The sequence below is a fragment of the Erythrolamprus reginae genome, chromosome Z (assembly GCF_031021105.1).
Source record: "Erythrolamprus reginae isolate rEryReg1 chromosome Z, rEryReg1.hap1, whole genome shotgun sequence".
NCBI lineage: Eukaryota > Metazoa > Chordata > Lepidosauria > Squamata > Dipsadidae > Erythrolamprus > Erythrolamprus reginae.
The window spans coordinates 64,547,612-64,566,215 of NC_091963.1; the positions used below are offsets into that span (position 1 = coordinate 64,547,612).

The 18,604-nt window shown below is 43.3% G+C and overlaps 1 protein-coding gene across 2 annotated transcripts in view; it reads right to left on the reverse strand.

The window, feature by feature from the left end:
- The window catches only part of POU6F2 (POU class 6 homeobox 2), a 639,429-nt gene that overhangs the window by 13,111 nt on the left and 607,714 nt on the right, over window positions 1-18,604 (reverse strand). For both annotated transcript variants that reach the window (XM_070767398.1, XM_070767397.1), the window contains exon 8: window positions 13,150-13,318. In XM_070767398.1, the coding sequence (XP_070623499.1) occupies window positions 13,150-13,318 (169 nt within the window). The remainder of the gene's footprint in view (window positions 1-13,149; window positions 13,319-18,604) is intronic.

Sequence of the window (18,604 nt, forward strand, 5' to 3'; positions counted from 1 at the left end):
GTAGCTGAAAATACAAGCTTTGACGCAGACGGTGCTTCAGTTGCAGAACCAGGTGGATGTGTTGTCCCAGCAGCCCGCCCCTCCCCAGGTGCAATCAGTGGCTCCTGCTCCACAGCCCCCACCATGGAGGAGATGGCCATGAGAGCGTTGAAGCAGTTGAAACAAGGCTCGCGCCCATTAGCGGAATATCTGAGTTACTTTTGCAGTCTCATTGGGCAGGTGCAGTGGAATGAGGCCACGTTGATGGAGGCGTTCCAGGACAGCTTAACAGAGACACTGTTAGATGAGCTGGTGCATGAGGCCTTGCCGGGCACCCTGAATGGGCTGGAGCAGCACTGCTTAGCCATTGAAGCTCAGCTGCTGGCTCAAGAGGTCGTCGGGCTGGGCGGTCCTCCCCCTGCATTTCTGGTGTCACGCCTGTGCCTGCTCCACAGCAGGCGGTGTCCACTGTGCCAGTTCAGACCCTGGTTCCTGTACCCCGTTGCTTCATGCCAGCCCTGCCTCCTCGCATGGCGGATTGTGCCCCTGTGGGGGAGCCCATGGATGTGAGCTTCGTTCGATCCCGCGTGCCTCTGGGAAGGGAGGGCTCATCAATGTGCATCAGGCCTGTGCTACTCTTGCTGGGGGGGCAGGTCATTTTGCGAATGCCTGCCCTTGCAAACAGCGGAGCATGGCTGCTGCCGCTGTCTCAATATCTCCCGGCCCGACTGCTGCCACCCCGACTCTTCCAGGACAGTTTCCAGAGTCTGCACCCCAGTTTTCCCCACAGTATCTGATTCCCTGATGTTGGTTCCCATGCCCCTGGTTCCTCAGCCGGCCGTTCAGCCAGGAAACGAGGTGAGACAGGAAAGCGGGGGCTGGCAATTCTAACGCCTCCCTGCCCCACCGGCGCTTATCAGACTGGTGGCCGCATGGGTGATGTTTGCGTGGCACATAAGTCAATCCCTGTGGGATCTCGGCGCCTGGGGCAGGGTGAGTTTAAGCACAATAATCCCAAGTAAGTTAATTGGCATGCCATTTGGCTCAAAGCGATTTGATTTATTTAAGTTAGTATACTTGAATTGATTGAGCATAAAATGAATTAATTAAAACAATTTAAGATATTTAAGTAAGTATACTTGAATTGATTGAGCTTAAAATGAATTAATTAAAATGATTTATTTATTTAAGTTGGTATACTTGAATTGATTAAGTGTAAATGAATTAATTAAAATGATTTAATTAAGTTAATGTACTTGAATTGATTGAGCTTAAAATGAATTAATTTAAAATTAAACTGATTTAAGGGAGGGGACATCACATATATTTGCAAATAGGGGCAGTGGGGCATAGACTTAGTAAACACAGCAGGGTTCTCTATTGAGGGCATAGATTTAATAAACACCTCTACTTGGGAACAATTATTGGTCAAAGAGTTCCCCACAGTTTTTGATGGACAATTAGGTAAATACAAGAGTCCCCCAGTGATTTTCAAGCTTAACTCCATGGTTCAGCCTATTTGGCTTAAGCCTAGAAGAATTCCATTGCCATTGAGACCTAAAGTCAATGCAGAAATTGACAAACTGTTGGTGCAAGGGGTCCTTGAACCAGTGGTCTAAGCTGAGTAGGTGACCACAATTGTAACTCCACTTAAGCTGGATGGGAGCATCAGAATTTGTGCTAGCTATAAGTGTACAATCAACTGTGCATTGGCTCCCAAAGCGTATCCCGTTCTGGTAGTGCAGAATCATTGGGGGAGGGAAAGATTTTCATGTGGTTAGACCTCACTCAGGCTTATCCACAGCTACCAGTCGACAATAGTGCAGCTGATGCTCAGACCATTTCTACCCATAGGGGCACCTTCAAGTGCAAGAGGTTGCAATTCTGGGTAAGCATAGCCCCTGGTATATTTCAGGGGTTGATGGAGCGTCTCCTCTGGGGAATACCAGGGACACTCCATTATAGTGATGACATATTATTGGTTGCACCTAATGAAAAGCAATTGCTAGAAAGATTAAGAGCAATCCTGAAGAGGTTTGAGGAGGTGGGGTTGAGAGTGAAAGCATCAAAATGTATATTTTCAGCACCCCCAGTTGAGTTTTTGGTTTTTTCTAGTGGATGCCAAGGACATCCATCCCACCCCTGCTAAAACAACAGCTATGGTAGATGCCCCTCCCAACCCGTTCCATAGCCAAGTTTCAGGCATTTTTAGGCCTTTTGAGTTTTATATTCTATTTTCTTGCCACATAAGGCTTCGGTAGCAGAACCGTTGTATCGGCTTTTGGATATGGGGGCCAGGTGGTGGTGGGGAGAGCATAAAAACATAGCTTTCACTGAAATCAAATGGCTCCTAGTTTCTAATGCTGTGTTTGCCCAGTATTCTGATCAATTACTATTGGTTTTGGCCTGTGATGCATCCAATTATTGCGGTCTTAAGCCACCATTTGCCAAATGGAACAGAAGCATCGATTACATTTTATTCCTGCACTCTTGCTGCACCAGAAAGGAATGATGGGCAGATTGATAAAGAGGCTTGGGCTTTGTTAGCAGGTGTTCGCCACTTTCACCATTACCTGTATGGCCGTAAATTTACATTAGTTACAGACAACCAGCCATTGCTGGGAATTCTTTCTAAGGACAGGCAGTCACCCCAACTAGTGTATGACGTTGTGGACTGTGTTCCTGGCAAATTATGAATTTAACTTGATATATAGGCCAGGTAAACACATTGCTCATGTGGACGCATTGAGTCATTGTCCTCTGCCTGTGTGATTTAGTGACCCAGCCCCAACTTCTACTGTTTTAGCTATTTCAGAACTCAATCTCCCTATAACTGCAGTGGAGTTTGCCCGTGCTACAGCAAGAGATTCAACCCTTTCAAAAGTTATATTGTGGGTCTTGTGGGGATGGCCTAATATGCAATTAACTTTGGAATTTGATCCATACAAACTTAGAAGAGAAGAGCTTTCAGTTATGAAAGGGTGTTTGTTATGGGCAGACTATGTGGTTATTCCACATGCACTTCATCAACCAATTTTGCAGTTGTTACACCAAACACACCCAGGGGTTTTACGGGTATTCCAGCAGATGATCCCCTAATGCCCCTTGTGAGAAGTAGCCTAGAGAGTACAAGTGAGTGGCCTATAGAAGCGCAGGTAACAGAGCAAGCAAGGGCTGCTCCAGTGCCTTTGAATAAAGACACTTCAAGACCTATAGAGTCCAATACTGATCCAGAAAGAGAGCCAGGGGTAATCCTTCACAGATCTAGTCATTGCCGGCAATGGCCTGCACATTTGTTAGAGTACGTTTGTGGAAACGTGGTGAGGAGTGTAATGTCCTAGAGCGTGAACAATTAGCCAACTCTGGCTCGCATTCGCTAGCCACATCCAGGATTGAATATGATTGTCTGACTCATTGAAAGTAGCTGCATGTAGAACTCATTGTGGTTTGTTCCATGCTTCTTCTTACTTGTATCATAATAAACTTATCTTCCTTTTAACTCAGCTGGTGAGTTCTTCGAGTACACTACAGTGTGGAAGTGGATGGTGATGGGCTGCCCTTCACCAGAAGTTCCAGGGAGAATCCACCTGAGTGTTGGGGAGGGGGTGCCCTTGGGGCTCAGTTGCCGCGAGCCCACAAATGGGGTGGGCCTTCCCACATGCCTTGGGCATGGCAGTGGGCAAGGGAAGGTCAAAGCCAAGGTCAAGATCAAGGCCAAGGTCAAGGGTGACATTCCCTTGCTCAGCAAGGAGTTTTCGCCGATAGCTGCCCAAGGATGTTTGAAACAGAGGTTCCACCCCATTGGCTTTCTCTGCATGTCCAGATTTAAATAAATAAAGTGACCCATAAAACCCAGCTCTGTGGTTCATGTACATTTTGTTTCTACTTGGCCATCGCTTCTGAACTTGATTTTGCATTTTGTTGATTAGTTAGGTTTATTTTTATAGAAATCACTAGTTTATATTATTATGTAGAAGTAAAAAGTCAAAGTTTGATGTTATTATTCTACTGCAACAAAGGGAATTGGAAGTCAACACTTTTTCTTTCTTTTTCCTTTTGCCCTATCCCTTTCTCTTCACTTTTCCTTCCCTTATTTTCCTATTATCTGCTTTTGAATTTTTGTATTTTATATACAGTATATAAAGAAACTAATGGTTTAGAAGTAAACCTCCTCCTAATGCTATGAAGTTCAAATAAGATAATCTCATTTGAACCATTCAATGCAAGGAGAAAATGTGCCAGCTGAAATGTGTGTTGTAGCGTAAGAATAATGACTGTTATTTTGAGATGGAGACAGAGATGGAAAATGAAACTATGAACACAAAGACTACTTTCTCTCTTTTTTCAATAATAAATTATATATTATGTTTGGACTGTTCGGGCTGTCAGAAATATTTGAGAGCAAATTGAGGTCTCATTAACCCATCAATGACTGGTTTGAAAAATGAAGAAATAAATGATTACTGGTACTCTATTAAGGAAAACCTCTGAGTCATAATTCTAGTGACGACCTTAGAAGTTTTTTGCTTGGGCAAACATGTCAGTTTCATGTCTCTAGTGGATTAAAAGATCTGGAGCTTAAAACATCACAATGATCAATCCAACTTAAGTAATGCACTTATGTTCCTTCTTTCATGTTCCTCAGAACTGTCACAGAACTTTGCCATGCTTACGGGTTCATAATGTTATGCTTTAGTCTTGATCTCAACCCTGTTGGATTCTTTGCACAGGGTTGAGATTTTACACTTTGCATTAGGCTTGTCATTCTTTCTAAGTAGCAGTAGCTCTTCTTTATAAGATGACTGAAGTACCCGAAGAGAGGAAAATCCTTTATATCTGTAGTTTTGATTGCTTAATGATGGAGTGATTTTTGCCATTTTTTCCATGTTGTTCTGAATACAGATATCAATTGTAAGCTGTTCATATCTTTTACTATAGATGCAACTTTCATAATTTTTTTTTTTGCATTTTGCTTTTTTTGTATTTAGATTTATATACCACTTCATAGTGCTTTGCAGCCCTATCTAAGCGGTTTACAGAGAGTAAGCATATTATTGTTGTGAGCTGCTCTGAGTCCTTGGAGAGGGGCAGCATACAAATCTAATAAATAAATTAAATAAATAAATAAACAAACAAACAAATAAATAAATAAATAAATATTGCCCCTAACAATCTGGGTCCTCATTTTACCAACCTTGGAAGGATGAAAGGCAGAGTCAACCTTGAGCCTACTGTGATTTGATCTGCCAAACTGCTGGCAGCTAGTGATCAGCAGAAGTAGCTTGCAGTACTGCACTCTAACCACCACACCACTGATATGCAGTTACATATCATAGGAAACATGTAAGTTACACTCTAACCACTGCGCCACTGCACCACCGATATGCAGTTACATATCATAGGAAACATGTAAGAAAACATGTATTTTCTTACATGTTTCCTATGATATGTGTTGTGGTTGGCTCTGGGCCAGCTCCTGCTCCAAGGACCGTGGGGGTTGATGTGAGCGAATCCTCCCATTGTCAGAGACCTGTTTTGCTGCTGGCTGCTTCTGACAGTGAAGCATCTGGGAAGGATTCTGAAAGTGAAGTGGGGTCGATGGAGGAGGTAAGGACAGGCAGCCCATTAGGTAATTGCCCCGTTAATGAGTCATCTTCCTTATCATCATTAGATTCTGAAGGAGAGACATTCATAGATGTGCGCAGACGCAGGGTGATGTCAAGGAAAGAACAACTGCATAAATATTACAGGAAATAAGGGAGATCACCTGTGGCCGGGGTAATTAGGCTAATGGGGCTGCTGTTAAATAGCCAGCATTGCTGCCTCTGGGTGTGGGAGTTTATCTGTTTGATGATAGTGAGAACTGTGTTTTACATCAGGATTTCACAAGGACTCTTTGACCTGTTTCAAGATTTTTCCAGGACTAACTCAGTTAAGGTTTTGATTCAAGGACTCTGAAAGGGGGTAGCTGTGACGTCTTCACAGCTGCCTTTTATCTGGTCTGTTTTCGTTTTGTGTTCCTCACAGCATTCAAGGCTGTTGACTTGTGGGAGAGCACTTTAACTGACTAACAGTGTGTTTGGAAGTATTTTCCTTTTGATAAAACAACTTTAGTTCCTTTACAAACATTTGTGTTTGAATTTCTCTTTTTGGACTTAATTGGGGGCTCTCAATGAGAAGCCCGGCAGAATAGATATGTAACAGCAACCCTGTTATAGAATTGAATTAGGTGACATTTGCTGTTCATTAATAGTTTAAATTTAAATTACTATCAGCATCAGTAATAATTCAGCTTCACTGGAGTTTGAGGCACATATTGAATCTTGACTTAAGATTTAAGATTTTTAGGATTTAATTGGATTTGTGGTCCACCCCTCTACGAGGACTTCGGGCGGCTCACAGCATGTACAGAAAAAATAGGAAACAATAATAACAATCCAATTAATAGTACATTAAAAACTATCTTTAAAATTGTAATACTATTCATTCAACAATCATCCTCAAAACATTCATTGGTCAGGGGGGAAGATTTAAGGGACCCCAGGCCTGGCGGCAAAGATGAGTTTTTAAACTCTTTCGGAAGGTGAGGAGGGTGGGGGCAGTATGAATCTCCAGGGGGAGCTGATTCCAGAGGGCTGCCCCCCCCCCAGAGAAGGATCTTCCCTTAGGTCCCACCAGCCAACATTGTTTGGTCAATGGGACCCTAAGGAGACCAACTCTGTGGGACCTCACTGGTCGCTGGGATTCATATGGCAGAAGGTGGTCTCTTAACTGCCTTGGCTGCTGCCTGATTGGTTGAACTTAATCAGACAGTATGTGGGAGATTTGGATAGTTTATTGGTCTGTCCCTCAACAGCTTTTCCCATAAATAAAGAAGTTGTCAGCCTTAATTCCATTGTTATTGTTTTAACCATAGTCCTAGAATAAACAGCTATATTTTATGCAAGGTGCCTCCTGCCTTCTTCCTAGAATAATCTGACACTCAACTTTAACATTTGGCGACTGAGGAGGAGAAATGAGCCTTTGCTGACCATTGTTGCTGCACGGTTTTTATGTATCTTTTTTTATCGTTTCTCTCTGCCAGATTGCTGTTTGTTCTGAGCTGCTCATGCCAAGCTAAAATTACTACTTCAACTTTTAGGGCTGATGAAATGAGAGGTTGCTGTCAGAGTTGCTACTATTTTCCTGCTATATAGAATGACTGCCTTGCTTTCATTTTCTTCTTTTGAACCAGCCACTGAGACTTGGGATGATTCTGACCCATTTTGAATGTGTACTTAGGGCTGCTAACTTGACTGAATTATCCAGCTCTTGAAAAGTGGGCTATTTTTAAGCTCCTGTGCCAGGGACATTTTTGCCACTGCCAGAGCCCTTACTGCTCCACAAGAGGTGCACCTTGTCGTCAGACCTGTACTTGTTCAAACCAGACCTCAATTTATTCACTATGAGGACTCAGATCCTGACATCCTTTCTGATGATGAACATGATATCTGCAAACTCCAAAGAACAAGGAGGAAACCCTCCAAAATTGATCAATCATCTCAGCAAATTTGTTTTAGCTGTGTGTGTGGGCACAATAGAACATTGCCATTTCAGAAATGTAACCTGCTGCCGTTGTGGCAAACAGGGACATCTAGTTAGAGTTTTCAAATCTTCCTTGCCAGGACCAGCAAGATTGCCCATTGGGGCATATCACAGAAGCCTTTTCCTGCTTCTACCTCAATGCTATCTCCAGATTTAGAGAAATATCTTCTCATAGACTCCCTCACTCTTCAAGATTCCTGTTACTCCATCTCCAGAGACCTTTCTCCAATCTCTTACTATGTGAACCATGCCTCCATGGTTGACCCATCACAAAAGTTGTTTGTTACTATTCATATCAAGAGCCAATCATGTCCGATGGAAGTGGACACTGGGTCATCAAAAACTTTACTCTCCTGGGCCACCTTGATTCAGTTATTCCCTGATTTTGATAAGGAACATTTAGAACCATGCCCCATTACTCTCAAAGATTACCAAATGAATTGAATTCCCCTTGTGGAGTGTGAATCCTTCCTTATCTCCTATGCAGGGTTCAAAGACTATCTTCCTCTCATCATTGTCAATAGACACTTGCCTGCTCTGGTTGGCCTCAGCTGGTTCCAGTAGTGCAACACCTCTTGCACTTGTTGGACTAGGGGTCTTTTTTTGCCAAGCTAGACCTGGCACAAGCTTACCAGCAACTCCTGGTGGATGAGCCGACTGCCTTAGCTCAGACTATCGTTACCCACTTGGGAGCTTTTAAATGCATCAGGCTCCACTTTGACATTAGCATTGCCCCTGGAATTTTTCAGAGCCTCATTGAAAGGCTCTTACCTGGGATGCAGGGGATGGCGCCGTATTTTGATGATATGCTCATTTCCACCTATTTGCAAGGGTTAGAGCTGTTCTTAAATTTAGAGAAGCAGGCTGCATTTGCAGCCTGATAAATGTCAATTTGGGGTCCCCCAGCTGTGGGTTTCTTATTGATGCCCACAGCTTCCTCCACTTCTTCCAAATTTGAGGCTATTCAATTGGTCCCTACTCCCTACTCCAAATCAGAGTTTCAGGCTTTCCCAGACCTTCTCAATTTTTATTCAATATTTTTACTGCACAAGGCCACCCTGGCTGAACCTTTTCACAGACTTTTAGACAATTGCACTGAATGGTATTGGGGTCCAGCATAGGAGACTGCTTTTAGAACAGTTAAACATCTTTTAACTTCTGATGCTGTCCTTGTTCAATACAGTGATAGCCTCCCCCTTCTGTTAGCCTATGATGCTTCCCCATATCGAGTGGGAGCAGTATTAAGTCACATCCTCCCAAATGGCTCAGAAGCTAGATGAACAAATAGAAAAGTGGGTTAAGCTGTGGTCAAAAGCAATAGTCATCCCCATTTTCAAAAAAGGAGACCCTTCACTAGTGGACAACTGCAGACCAATATCTCTCTGTTGCGTCCCTTGTAAAATCATGGAATCAATTATAAATCGATCATTCACCCTCTACTTAGAATCTAATAACCTACTCTCAAACAAACAATTTGGATTCAGAAAGAAACTATCCTGCAACCTACAACTACTTCACTGCAAAAACATTTGGACTACCCTCCTCGACCAAGGAAAATCCATTGATGCAATTTATATAGACTTTTGCAAAGCCTTTGACTCAGTGGTCCACGACAAACTACTCCTAAAACTCAAATCCTATGGCATCTCAGGACTCCTCCACAACTGGATTACTGCATTCCTGTCAAATAGGCAACAAATTGTCAAAATTGGTAGCGCCATCTCCACCCCCACCCCTGTCATAAGCGGCGTTCCCCAGGGAAGCGTATTAGGTCCTACTCTCTCCATTCTCTACATAGAAAGCAACTGTGTTTTTTTTGCTGACGATGTGAAACTTTTCAACACCACTGATAACACACTCACCCTTCAAAAAGACCTGGACTTTGTCTCAGACTGGTCTAACACCTGGCAACTTCAAATATCAAGCAACAAATGCTCTACCCTCCACATTGGCAAAAAGAATCCTAACCGCACATACGAACTGAATAAACAATCTCTCACTGCTAACCCGCATTCTGTAAAAGACCTTGGAATACTAATATCGAATGACCTAAGTGCTAAAGCCCACTGCAACAATATCGCCAAAAAAGCCTCTAGAGTTGTTAACCTGATCCTACGCAGCTTCTGCTCAGGCAATCTCACTCTACTCTCAAGAGTCTACAAAACTTTTGCCAGACCCATCCTAGACTACTGCTCATCTGTCTGGAACCCATACCACATCTCAGACATCAACACCCATGAAAATGTCCAAAGATATTTCACCAGAAGAGCCCTTCACTCCTCTACTCGAAACAGAATATCCTACGAAAATAGACTAACAATCCTGGGCCTTGAAAGCCTAGAACTACAGCGCCTAAAACACGATTTGAGTATTACCTACAAGATCATATGCTGCAAGGTCCTACCAGTCAATGACTACTTCAGCTTCAACCGCAATAACACAAGAGCACGCAACAGATTCAAACTTAATATGAACCACGCCAAACTTGACTGTAAAAAATATGATTTCAACAATCGAGTTATCGAAGTGTGGAACTCATTACCGGACTCAATTGTGTCAACCCCTAACCCCCAACACTTCTCCCTTAGACTCTCCATGATTGACCTCTCCAGGTTCCTAAGAGGCCAGTAAGGGGTGTACATAAGTGCACTGGAGTGCCTTTCATCCTCTGTCCAATTGTCTTCACCTATCTTATATATTCTCTTCCTTTCATATATCCTCTCCTACAAGTTCACTTTCACCCTCTTTTATATTATCATATGTCTATTTTTCTTCCTATGTATTTGTGTATTGGACAAATGAATAAATAAATAAAATAAATAAATAAATAAATGTAGTTGTCTAGGCCAAGCCCTCCTGCTGCTCCTGTCTTAGATGGACCTGACAGGGCCCTTCCATGGCCAAACCTTTCTGGTATTGGTTGATTCATATTCTAAATGGATGGAGCTAGCCAAATGCCTTCTACTACTTCCGAGTCCATTATCTGAATTCTGGACTTAATCTTTGCCACACATGGCATTCCGGATGTATTAGTTACAGATAATGGATCACAGTTTACTTCCTCTGGTTCAAGGCTTACCTACCTCAGATGGGGATGTGTCATGCTAAAACTACCCCCACTCACCCTGTCACCAATGAATTAGTAGAAATTAGTAGAAAAGTCTGTGAGGTCTCTCAAGGAGGCACTAAGTCAATTGGGCACCTTTAATTGGTAGGCTAGCTTAACCACCTGCCTATTTGCCCAGCATACAACTCCATGCCAAATTACAGGCCTACGTCCCACTGAACTTCTAATGGAATGATACTTAAGAACCATACTCAATCATCTCCATCCTTAACTTAGGGACTGAACTTAGGGACTGTGCCTAAGTGGGTCCCCAGACACAACTCTCAGATAAAAGGACCTTGCTCCTACAAGGTTCTGTTAGCAGATGGTTGAATCTGGTGGCGGCACATAAACCAGATTCACAACTATGTACCTGATACCACCCAGCGTCCTACTATGCCACCTTTACCTACTCCAATCAGCCTTCCGATTGCACCCTCGCCCTTAATGTCTCCGCCAGCACCTTCACCTGCTAGGATGGTTCCACCGGCACCAATCTCATCTCCAAGGATGGCCTGGCAGAGGGCGCGAGCAGCACCCTTCAATCTTTTCCTCCATCAACTCTGGCCCCAGTTCTGAGAAGGTCTGGGCAGAGCTGGCAGATCCCCACCTATTTGAAGGAATATGTCTGTGCAGTTTAAGGGGGGAGGGGTGTTGAATCCTGGCTTAACTGCCATGGCAACTGTCTGATTGTTTGAACTTAAACAGCCAGCATGCGGGAGACTTGGATAGTTTATTGTCTCTCCCCCCTGCAACTTTTCCCATAAATAAGGAAGTTGTCAGCCTTAGATCAGTTGTTACTGTTTTAACAATAGTCCTTGAATAAACAGCTATATTTTATTCAAGCTGCCTTCTTCCTTATTCCTAGAGTTATCCGATACTTGGCTTTAACAGCAAGCTTCCTGAGTCTTTAAAATCTGTATTAGCCAGTAAGCTTCCCCCCCACTCCCATTACAAATCTCAGGTAAATCAAAATAAAAAAACCAATGAATGGTTTGAAAATCTAATGTTCTGTATTAAGACATGATATTATTATAAAGTAAGGCAACATAACAATACTGAACACATTGCTTTTTAAAAAATCCTGCTAGTTCTGGTTTTATTTATCAACTAGCCATAGAGAAAATAAATTACATTAAATTTAAATAATGAGAAAACCAGATTCATATTCACGAAAGGTCTTGTTAACACTTGTACTTCTGTATGTGATCTTTGATATAATCGTCTCTAAGTCTTGAAATAAATTTCCTAGCAGTGGTATCCTTGTATACACTGGATAAAGGTTATTTTCTGTAGGAAAGAATCTTATAAGAAAAAACAGTAGGGGAGACCATAGAAGTGAGAGGATCCTATGGAGCTTTTTGTATTTAACAACAATCAATGGGTTTTATGGAAAACCATTGAGCAAAATGTGAGCTGCAAGCTCACTACCCCATACTGATGTTATTTATAACCTTATTCTTAAACTGTAGGAAAGGTACACTGCCATACTATGGGGAATACATTAGGAAGTACAACGAGCAGATAAAAAAAAACAGAGCATTTCATGGATCACAAAGAACAAGATCCACTTAAATGAACTTAGAGTTCATTTTTTGGCTCTCATTGATGGAGGAAAACTATAAGACTACATTGCCCAAGAGAAAAAATCTGTTACCTAAGTGGGTTTGTTACCTCATGCATAAACATAGAATTAGTAAATACATATATGAAGATGTAGGTGCTTTGTTTTCAAGATATTTTAACTCTATCAAGGCTACTGTATTTTCATGATTTTTCACTCACTCACTATGGAATATTATTCTCCTTTTTCTAAATACATATTTTTCTTTTGAAACACATTAGGAAGATATATAATTAATTCTAGAAAGCCCCAAAAATATTTTCTTTCATTTCCCCTCCTCCCACCTTAACAGCATTACAAAAATCACCATGAACATCTTTTGGGTAACATGGATTATGGCATTACAGGCTGAAACATATCAGGTAGGCACATGAAATAATTATTCAGAATTCACAACAGTAAAATGCACAGTTTGAAAGCATGCAAATACAGGTAATAAACAGGTACTACTTTGGTAGGAAGATAACGGTGTTCTGTGTGCTTGGAGTACAGTCCTGCCAGCCATATTGACCACAGAAATGTCTTTCGACAATGCTGATTCCCTTGGCTAAGACATGGAGATGAGCACCATCCCCTGAAATCTGACATGACTAGAACAGTGGAAACCTTTACCTTTAAGAAGCTTAACTGGTATTTGATAGCATCAGCCACAGGGTCAACTCCATAATATATTTATTTGCCTAAATAAATAAATTTGTGGGGGTGGGAAGATGAAAATTGTGTTAAAGCCAGGTGATAAAATATGTCAGTGTTTGGCTGCTGGACGTATAGATAAAATTATAATATAAAGGCAATATGTTATAAGCCTTAAAATAACAAGGTTGGAGAATGGAGGACAGACTATACATTTTGTTACCTGCAGATGGCAGACTGGCTGTAGGCTGGACCCTCTGTGGCACTTAGAGCTTGACCGACTTGTGTCTGAGTGAGACCAAGAGACAGGCGTCGGATTTTAAAAGTTTTGGCAAATTCTCGTATTTCTTCGAGATTCACCCCATCCACCTCACTAGAGGCTATTTGGGGATCTGTTGAAATAATAAAAAACAATTTGAATGTCTTCAGATCATATACAATTAAATTAAGGGAAATATTATCAAATACAGCACGGTAAAATCTCCTACATCCACATAGTTTTGTAAGGCAAACAGCATACCTGAAAGTACAGAAAGGTAGATAAAGCAAGAATTTGGGTTAATAATAAGTTTCCCATCTTCATTTGGAAAAGAACAAAAAGATGAACACTTTTAATAAAACAGTGCATGTTGTCAGGTTATTTTGTAAAATGTTTAGTTCTTGACTTGCAAGCTTTCACTTTTTTCACAAACTGCATTTCAAGTAAGATAAGCAGCTACTCAGAACTATAAATTGTTTTCCTAATAGCTATCATAAGAAGGTGCCCTCTTCTTTTGCCTAGCAACTGCTCTTCCAAGCCACACAGTTTTGGAGCAAGTCACAGAAGGCGGGCGTGGGAAATATTTGCTTTGCAGTTTTGTCTGATGGTTTTGAAATCAGGGCAGGGGGGGAATCACTGGAGGAGGGCGGGTTGGTTGCTAGCTTTAAAACCGCTGCAGCTGGAGAATGGAGCAAGAGAGGAAGGAGGGAAAACATCTCTCTGTGAAGAGAAGCAGAATTAAAGGTTCTCTTTAATTTCTTCCTTCTCCCACTGCCAAGAAGAGAGAAAGAAAGGGAAGAAAGAAGATTGCAAAGAAGTGAAGCAGCTGGCCACAGAACTGCCAGCTTCGGGAAGTGGTCCAATCTTTCTTTCTTTCTCTCTTCTTGGCAGTGGGAGAAGGAAGAAAGTGCTCTGGCCAGTGCTCAGAGACAGCCCAGCACACTCATCCACTGGCTCTCCAGGTAATGCCACTTTCTCCCTGCCCCAAGGGCCCTGCTAGTCTGGAGACTGCGCTCTGGGATGGTACATGACAGTGGACATGCTTGCCCTTCCCCCTTGCTTTCCCAGTTTACGGACCAGAATACCTACAGGGCCGTCTTCTGCTGCACAAATCCCAGTGGCTGATTAGGTCCCACAGAGTTGGCCTTCTCCGGGTCCCATCAACTAAACAATGTCATCTGGCAGGACCTAGGGGGAAGAGCCTTCTTTGTGGTGGCCCCGGCTCTCAGGAATCAACTCCCCCTGGAGATTTGCTCCTCCTTGCCTTCCGCAAGATGTTGAAGACCCATTTATGTCTCCAGGCATGGAGGGACTAATCCCTCCCTTCTGACTTGTAACATTTGAGTGTGGTGTGATTGTGTAGCATTGATTGGTATTTTTTAGTAATAATGGGTTTTAACTTGTTTTTCTTAATATTAGATTTGTATTGTATTGTATTGTTATTGTTGTTGTGAGTCGCCTCGAGTCCTCCGAGATTGGCAGCATACAAATCTAATAAATTATATTATTATTATTATTCAGCTCTGGGACCTTCGTGTGCTGGGAAGCATCGGGGCTTCCTATGGAGCTCCGCTGGCCTCCGAGATGGTGCCACTGCCTGGGAAGCTAGTGGATGGGTGTGCCGGGTGATCTCCGAGAACCGGCCAGAGCACTCTCTTCGTTCTCTCACTGCCAAGAAGAGAGAAATATAAAGAAAGAAGATTGGACTGCTTCTCGAATCCAGCAGCTCTGTGGCAAGCCACTTCGTTTCTTTTCAATTTTCTTTCTTTTTCTTCACCTCCCTTCCATTCCCTTCCTCCAAGCATGTCTCTATGGGTTCTAGGAGGAAGAGAAGGAAGGAGCACACACAAGTGGGGATGGGAGGAAAAGGCAAAAGAAAGAGAAAAAGAAAGAAAGTGCTTGGAGGGAGGGAAGGAAAAGCAAAAAAAGAAAGTGCTTGGTGGGAGGGAAGCAGTCAAAATGAACCTGTCTTGCCAACTGGGAATGTGCTCTGTTAGAAGCAGAGGCCCTAGCCATCCGGACTCTCAAAGGAAAGTGTGGGGAAAGTTCCCAGAAGGCAAGGGATTCTAGCCCAGCCTGCAGCAGACATTGCTTTTCAGCTATCAAATGGCTTGGCCCTTCTCTATCCTTCCACTCCTGCTGTCCCCTCCCCTGCTGTGTCCAAAGACACAGCCCTCTGTTTCTTTGCGGTTGGGGAGAGGTGCCATAAAAAAAATGAGACTGGAGGAAAGAATTCTATCAAGTTGGCTATTAGCAAACATGGCATCCCCTCTTCCAGCCCTCCAGAACACTTTGCATGCTGTTTGCCATTCCCTACAACAGAGAGGCAGTTGTGTTTTAAATGGCCTGTGGCAGCATTTTAAAACATGCTCCTGCCTTCATGGAGGCAGGGATCGATGCTCGCCCTTTGTTCCTCATGGGCAGAAGGGTGTTTTAAATTGCTGAAGGCAGAGCCTAGAGCAGCTTGTGCAAAAAAACCCAGCACAACGGCAAACCAGAAGTGTGCTTTTCTAAACTTGGTTTGTCCAATAGGGGATATTTTTTTGCCTCCAGGGCTTCAGGAAAGCTTCCCTGAAACATCCAGAGGACTAAACGGCCTTTCCCTTGGCCAGTGATGGTAAAACTATGACACGGGTGCCATAGGTGGCACAAGAAGCCATATCCGCTGGCACAAGAGCTGTTAGGCTAGCTCAGCTCCAATGTGCATGTGTGTGCCAGCCAGCTGATTTTAAACTTGCCCGGAGGCTCTCAGAGGATATTTTTGGCTTCTGAAACCTGGGGAGGGTAAAAAAGGGGCCTACTGGGCTCACCAGAGGTTGGTAAATGGCCTGGTTCAGGCCTCCAGAGGGTCATTTTTGCTGTCCCCAGGCATTGAATTATGGGTGTGGACACTCACGTATGTGCGATAGTATAAATGAAGTATAAATAAATAAATAAATAAATAAATAAATAAATAAACGAACGAACGAACGAACGAACGAATGAATGAATAAATCTCTTCTTTTTTATTAAAAGAAATTAATAATTAAAAAAACCCAAAATCCATTACTATTAAAACTAAAACAACCAGCAAAACTATTAATAAAAACAGGTGAGGGCTGGATTTTTTTCTCTGTTATTATTTAAGTGCTTATACCATATGCTTTAAATCAAGAGTCACTTCTCTCTCTGTTTCTCTCTCTTTCCTGTCATTCTCTGCCTCAATCATTTTCTCATTTCTCTTTTTTTCTCCCCTTTTTTCTATCATATCTCTCTCTCTCTTCCTTCCACTCTTCTCTCTCTCTCTTTCTTCCTCTCTCTCACTCTCTTCCTTCCTCTCTCATCTTTCTTTCTTTCTTTCTTTCTGTCTTTCTTTCTTTCTCTCTTTCTTTCTTTCTCTCTCTTGCTTTCTTCCTCTCTCTCACTCTCTTCCTTCTTCTCTCATCTCTTTCTTTCTCTCTCTCTCTCTCTCTTTCTCTCTCTTGCTTTCTTCCTCTCTCTCACTCTCTTCCTTCCTCTCTCATCTCTCTCTCTCTCTCTTTGTTTCTTTCTCTCTCTCTCTCTCTCTCTCTTGCTTTCTTCCTCTCTCACACTCTCTTCCTTCCTCTCTCATCTCTCTCTCTCTTTCTTTCCTTCTCTCTCTTTCTCTATCTCTGCCCCTCTTGCTCTCTCTCTTTTTCTCACTTTCCCTCTCTTGTTTTCTTTCTCTCATTCTTTCTCTCTCTCGTTCTCTCTCTCTTGCTATCTCTTTCTCTCCCCCCTCCTTCTCTCTCTCTCTTTTTCTCACTTTCTCTCTATCTTGCTCTGTCGCTCTGACTCTCGTCCTCCGGAGGCTGGCGAAAGTGATTTACAATGTCGGGCACACGGGCTGGCGTGCGCTCTCCCCATCTCCTTGCCAGCCCGCCCAGAACATTCAAAAAAAGAAAACCCTTCGCTCTTACTTAGAATGTTCCAGGCGGGTTGGCAGGGGGATGGGGAGAGCACGCGCTGGCCCGCGCGCCCGACATGGTAAATCACTTTTGCTAGCCTCCAGAGAACGCCTGCCTCGCCTCTCTTGCAGCAGAGGAGAAAGAGAGGCGGATTGGGCGGGTGGGTGGGGGGCAGCCTGTGTGCGCTCTCCCCATCTCCCTGCCAGCCCACCCAGAACATTCAAAATAAGAAAACCCTTCGATCTTACTTTGAATGTTCCGAGCGGGCTGGCAGGGGGATGGGGAGAGTGCGCGCCAGCCGTGCGCACGACATTGTAAATCACTTTTGCCAGCCTTCGGAGAACGCCTGCCCCGCCTCTCTTGCAGCGGAGGAGAAAGAGAGGTGGATCAGGTGGGCGGGCGGGGGGCAGCCGGCACGCACTCTCCCCATCTCCCTGCCAGCCCACCCGGAACATTCAAAATAAGAAAACCCTTCTCTCTTACTTTGAATGTTCCGGGCAGGCTGGCAGGGGGATGGGGAGAGCGCGCGCTGGCCCGCGCGTCCAACTTTGAAAATAGCCTTTGCCGGGCCCCGCTGTGAGAATGCCTGCCCCGCCTCTCTTGCAGTGGAGGAGAAAGAGAGGCGGATCAGGCGGGCGGGGGGCAGCGGCGAGTAGCCAGGGGTGCAAGGGGGCTAGAGGTGTGGGGGGGGGGCAGCCACAGCTTCGTGCGTGCCCTTGGAAAAGGGTGCGTGCGGGGCGTTTTGGGGTGCGCTGGCGCAGGCGTGCGCAGCCTACAGGGAATGGTGCTTGCCATTAACAACAACTCTCTGATGTCTACGCTTCAGCCAGCTGCAAATCCATTGAACTATCCAGGGATTAAGTCCGATCTTCACTAATTTATCTATCAGCTCTTTATGTGGAACCGTATCAAAGGCTTTGCTGAAGTCCAGATAGGCAATATCCACGGCACCACCTTGATCCAACACCTTTGTGACATAGTCAAAGAAATCAATGAGATTAGTCTGACATGATTTGCCTTCAGTAAAGCCATTCTGATTTGGGTCCAATAAGTTATTTTTATTTATTTATTGTAATCTAGATAATTAAAATTCTTCCTTCTTTATCTGCATAGATTTGTTGGGGGGTTAAGCAGTTTTTAATATATGTTGCTATTCTTTTCTTTTCTGTTGCTAGAGATGTAAAGAGTTTGCCTAGTTTTGGTTTTTCCAAATATTTTATATCTTTTTGTCTAATGTGGAATTCCTGCATACAAGGAAGGTGCATACACCTTTTGCTTGTTTAGTTTATTAAAAACTTGACCTCTTTTTTTCTGTGAGTTTTTTACATATTGAGATTCCCCTCTTATTTTACTCTTTTGGTGCTTCTTGGTTCTCGGAGTGTTCCTGTTCTATCTTCTCTTTGTACTATCTGTCCTTCCTCTATTTCTTCTTCAATTTCTTTCTCTTCTAAACTTTGTGACCTTGACCCTGTGGTACCCTCTAAGAATTCTTTGATAAATCTATCTGCTTA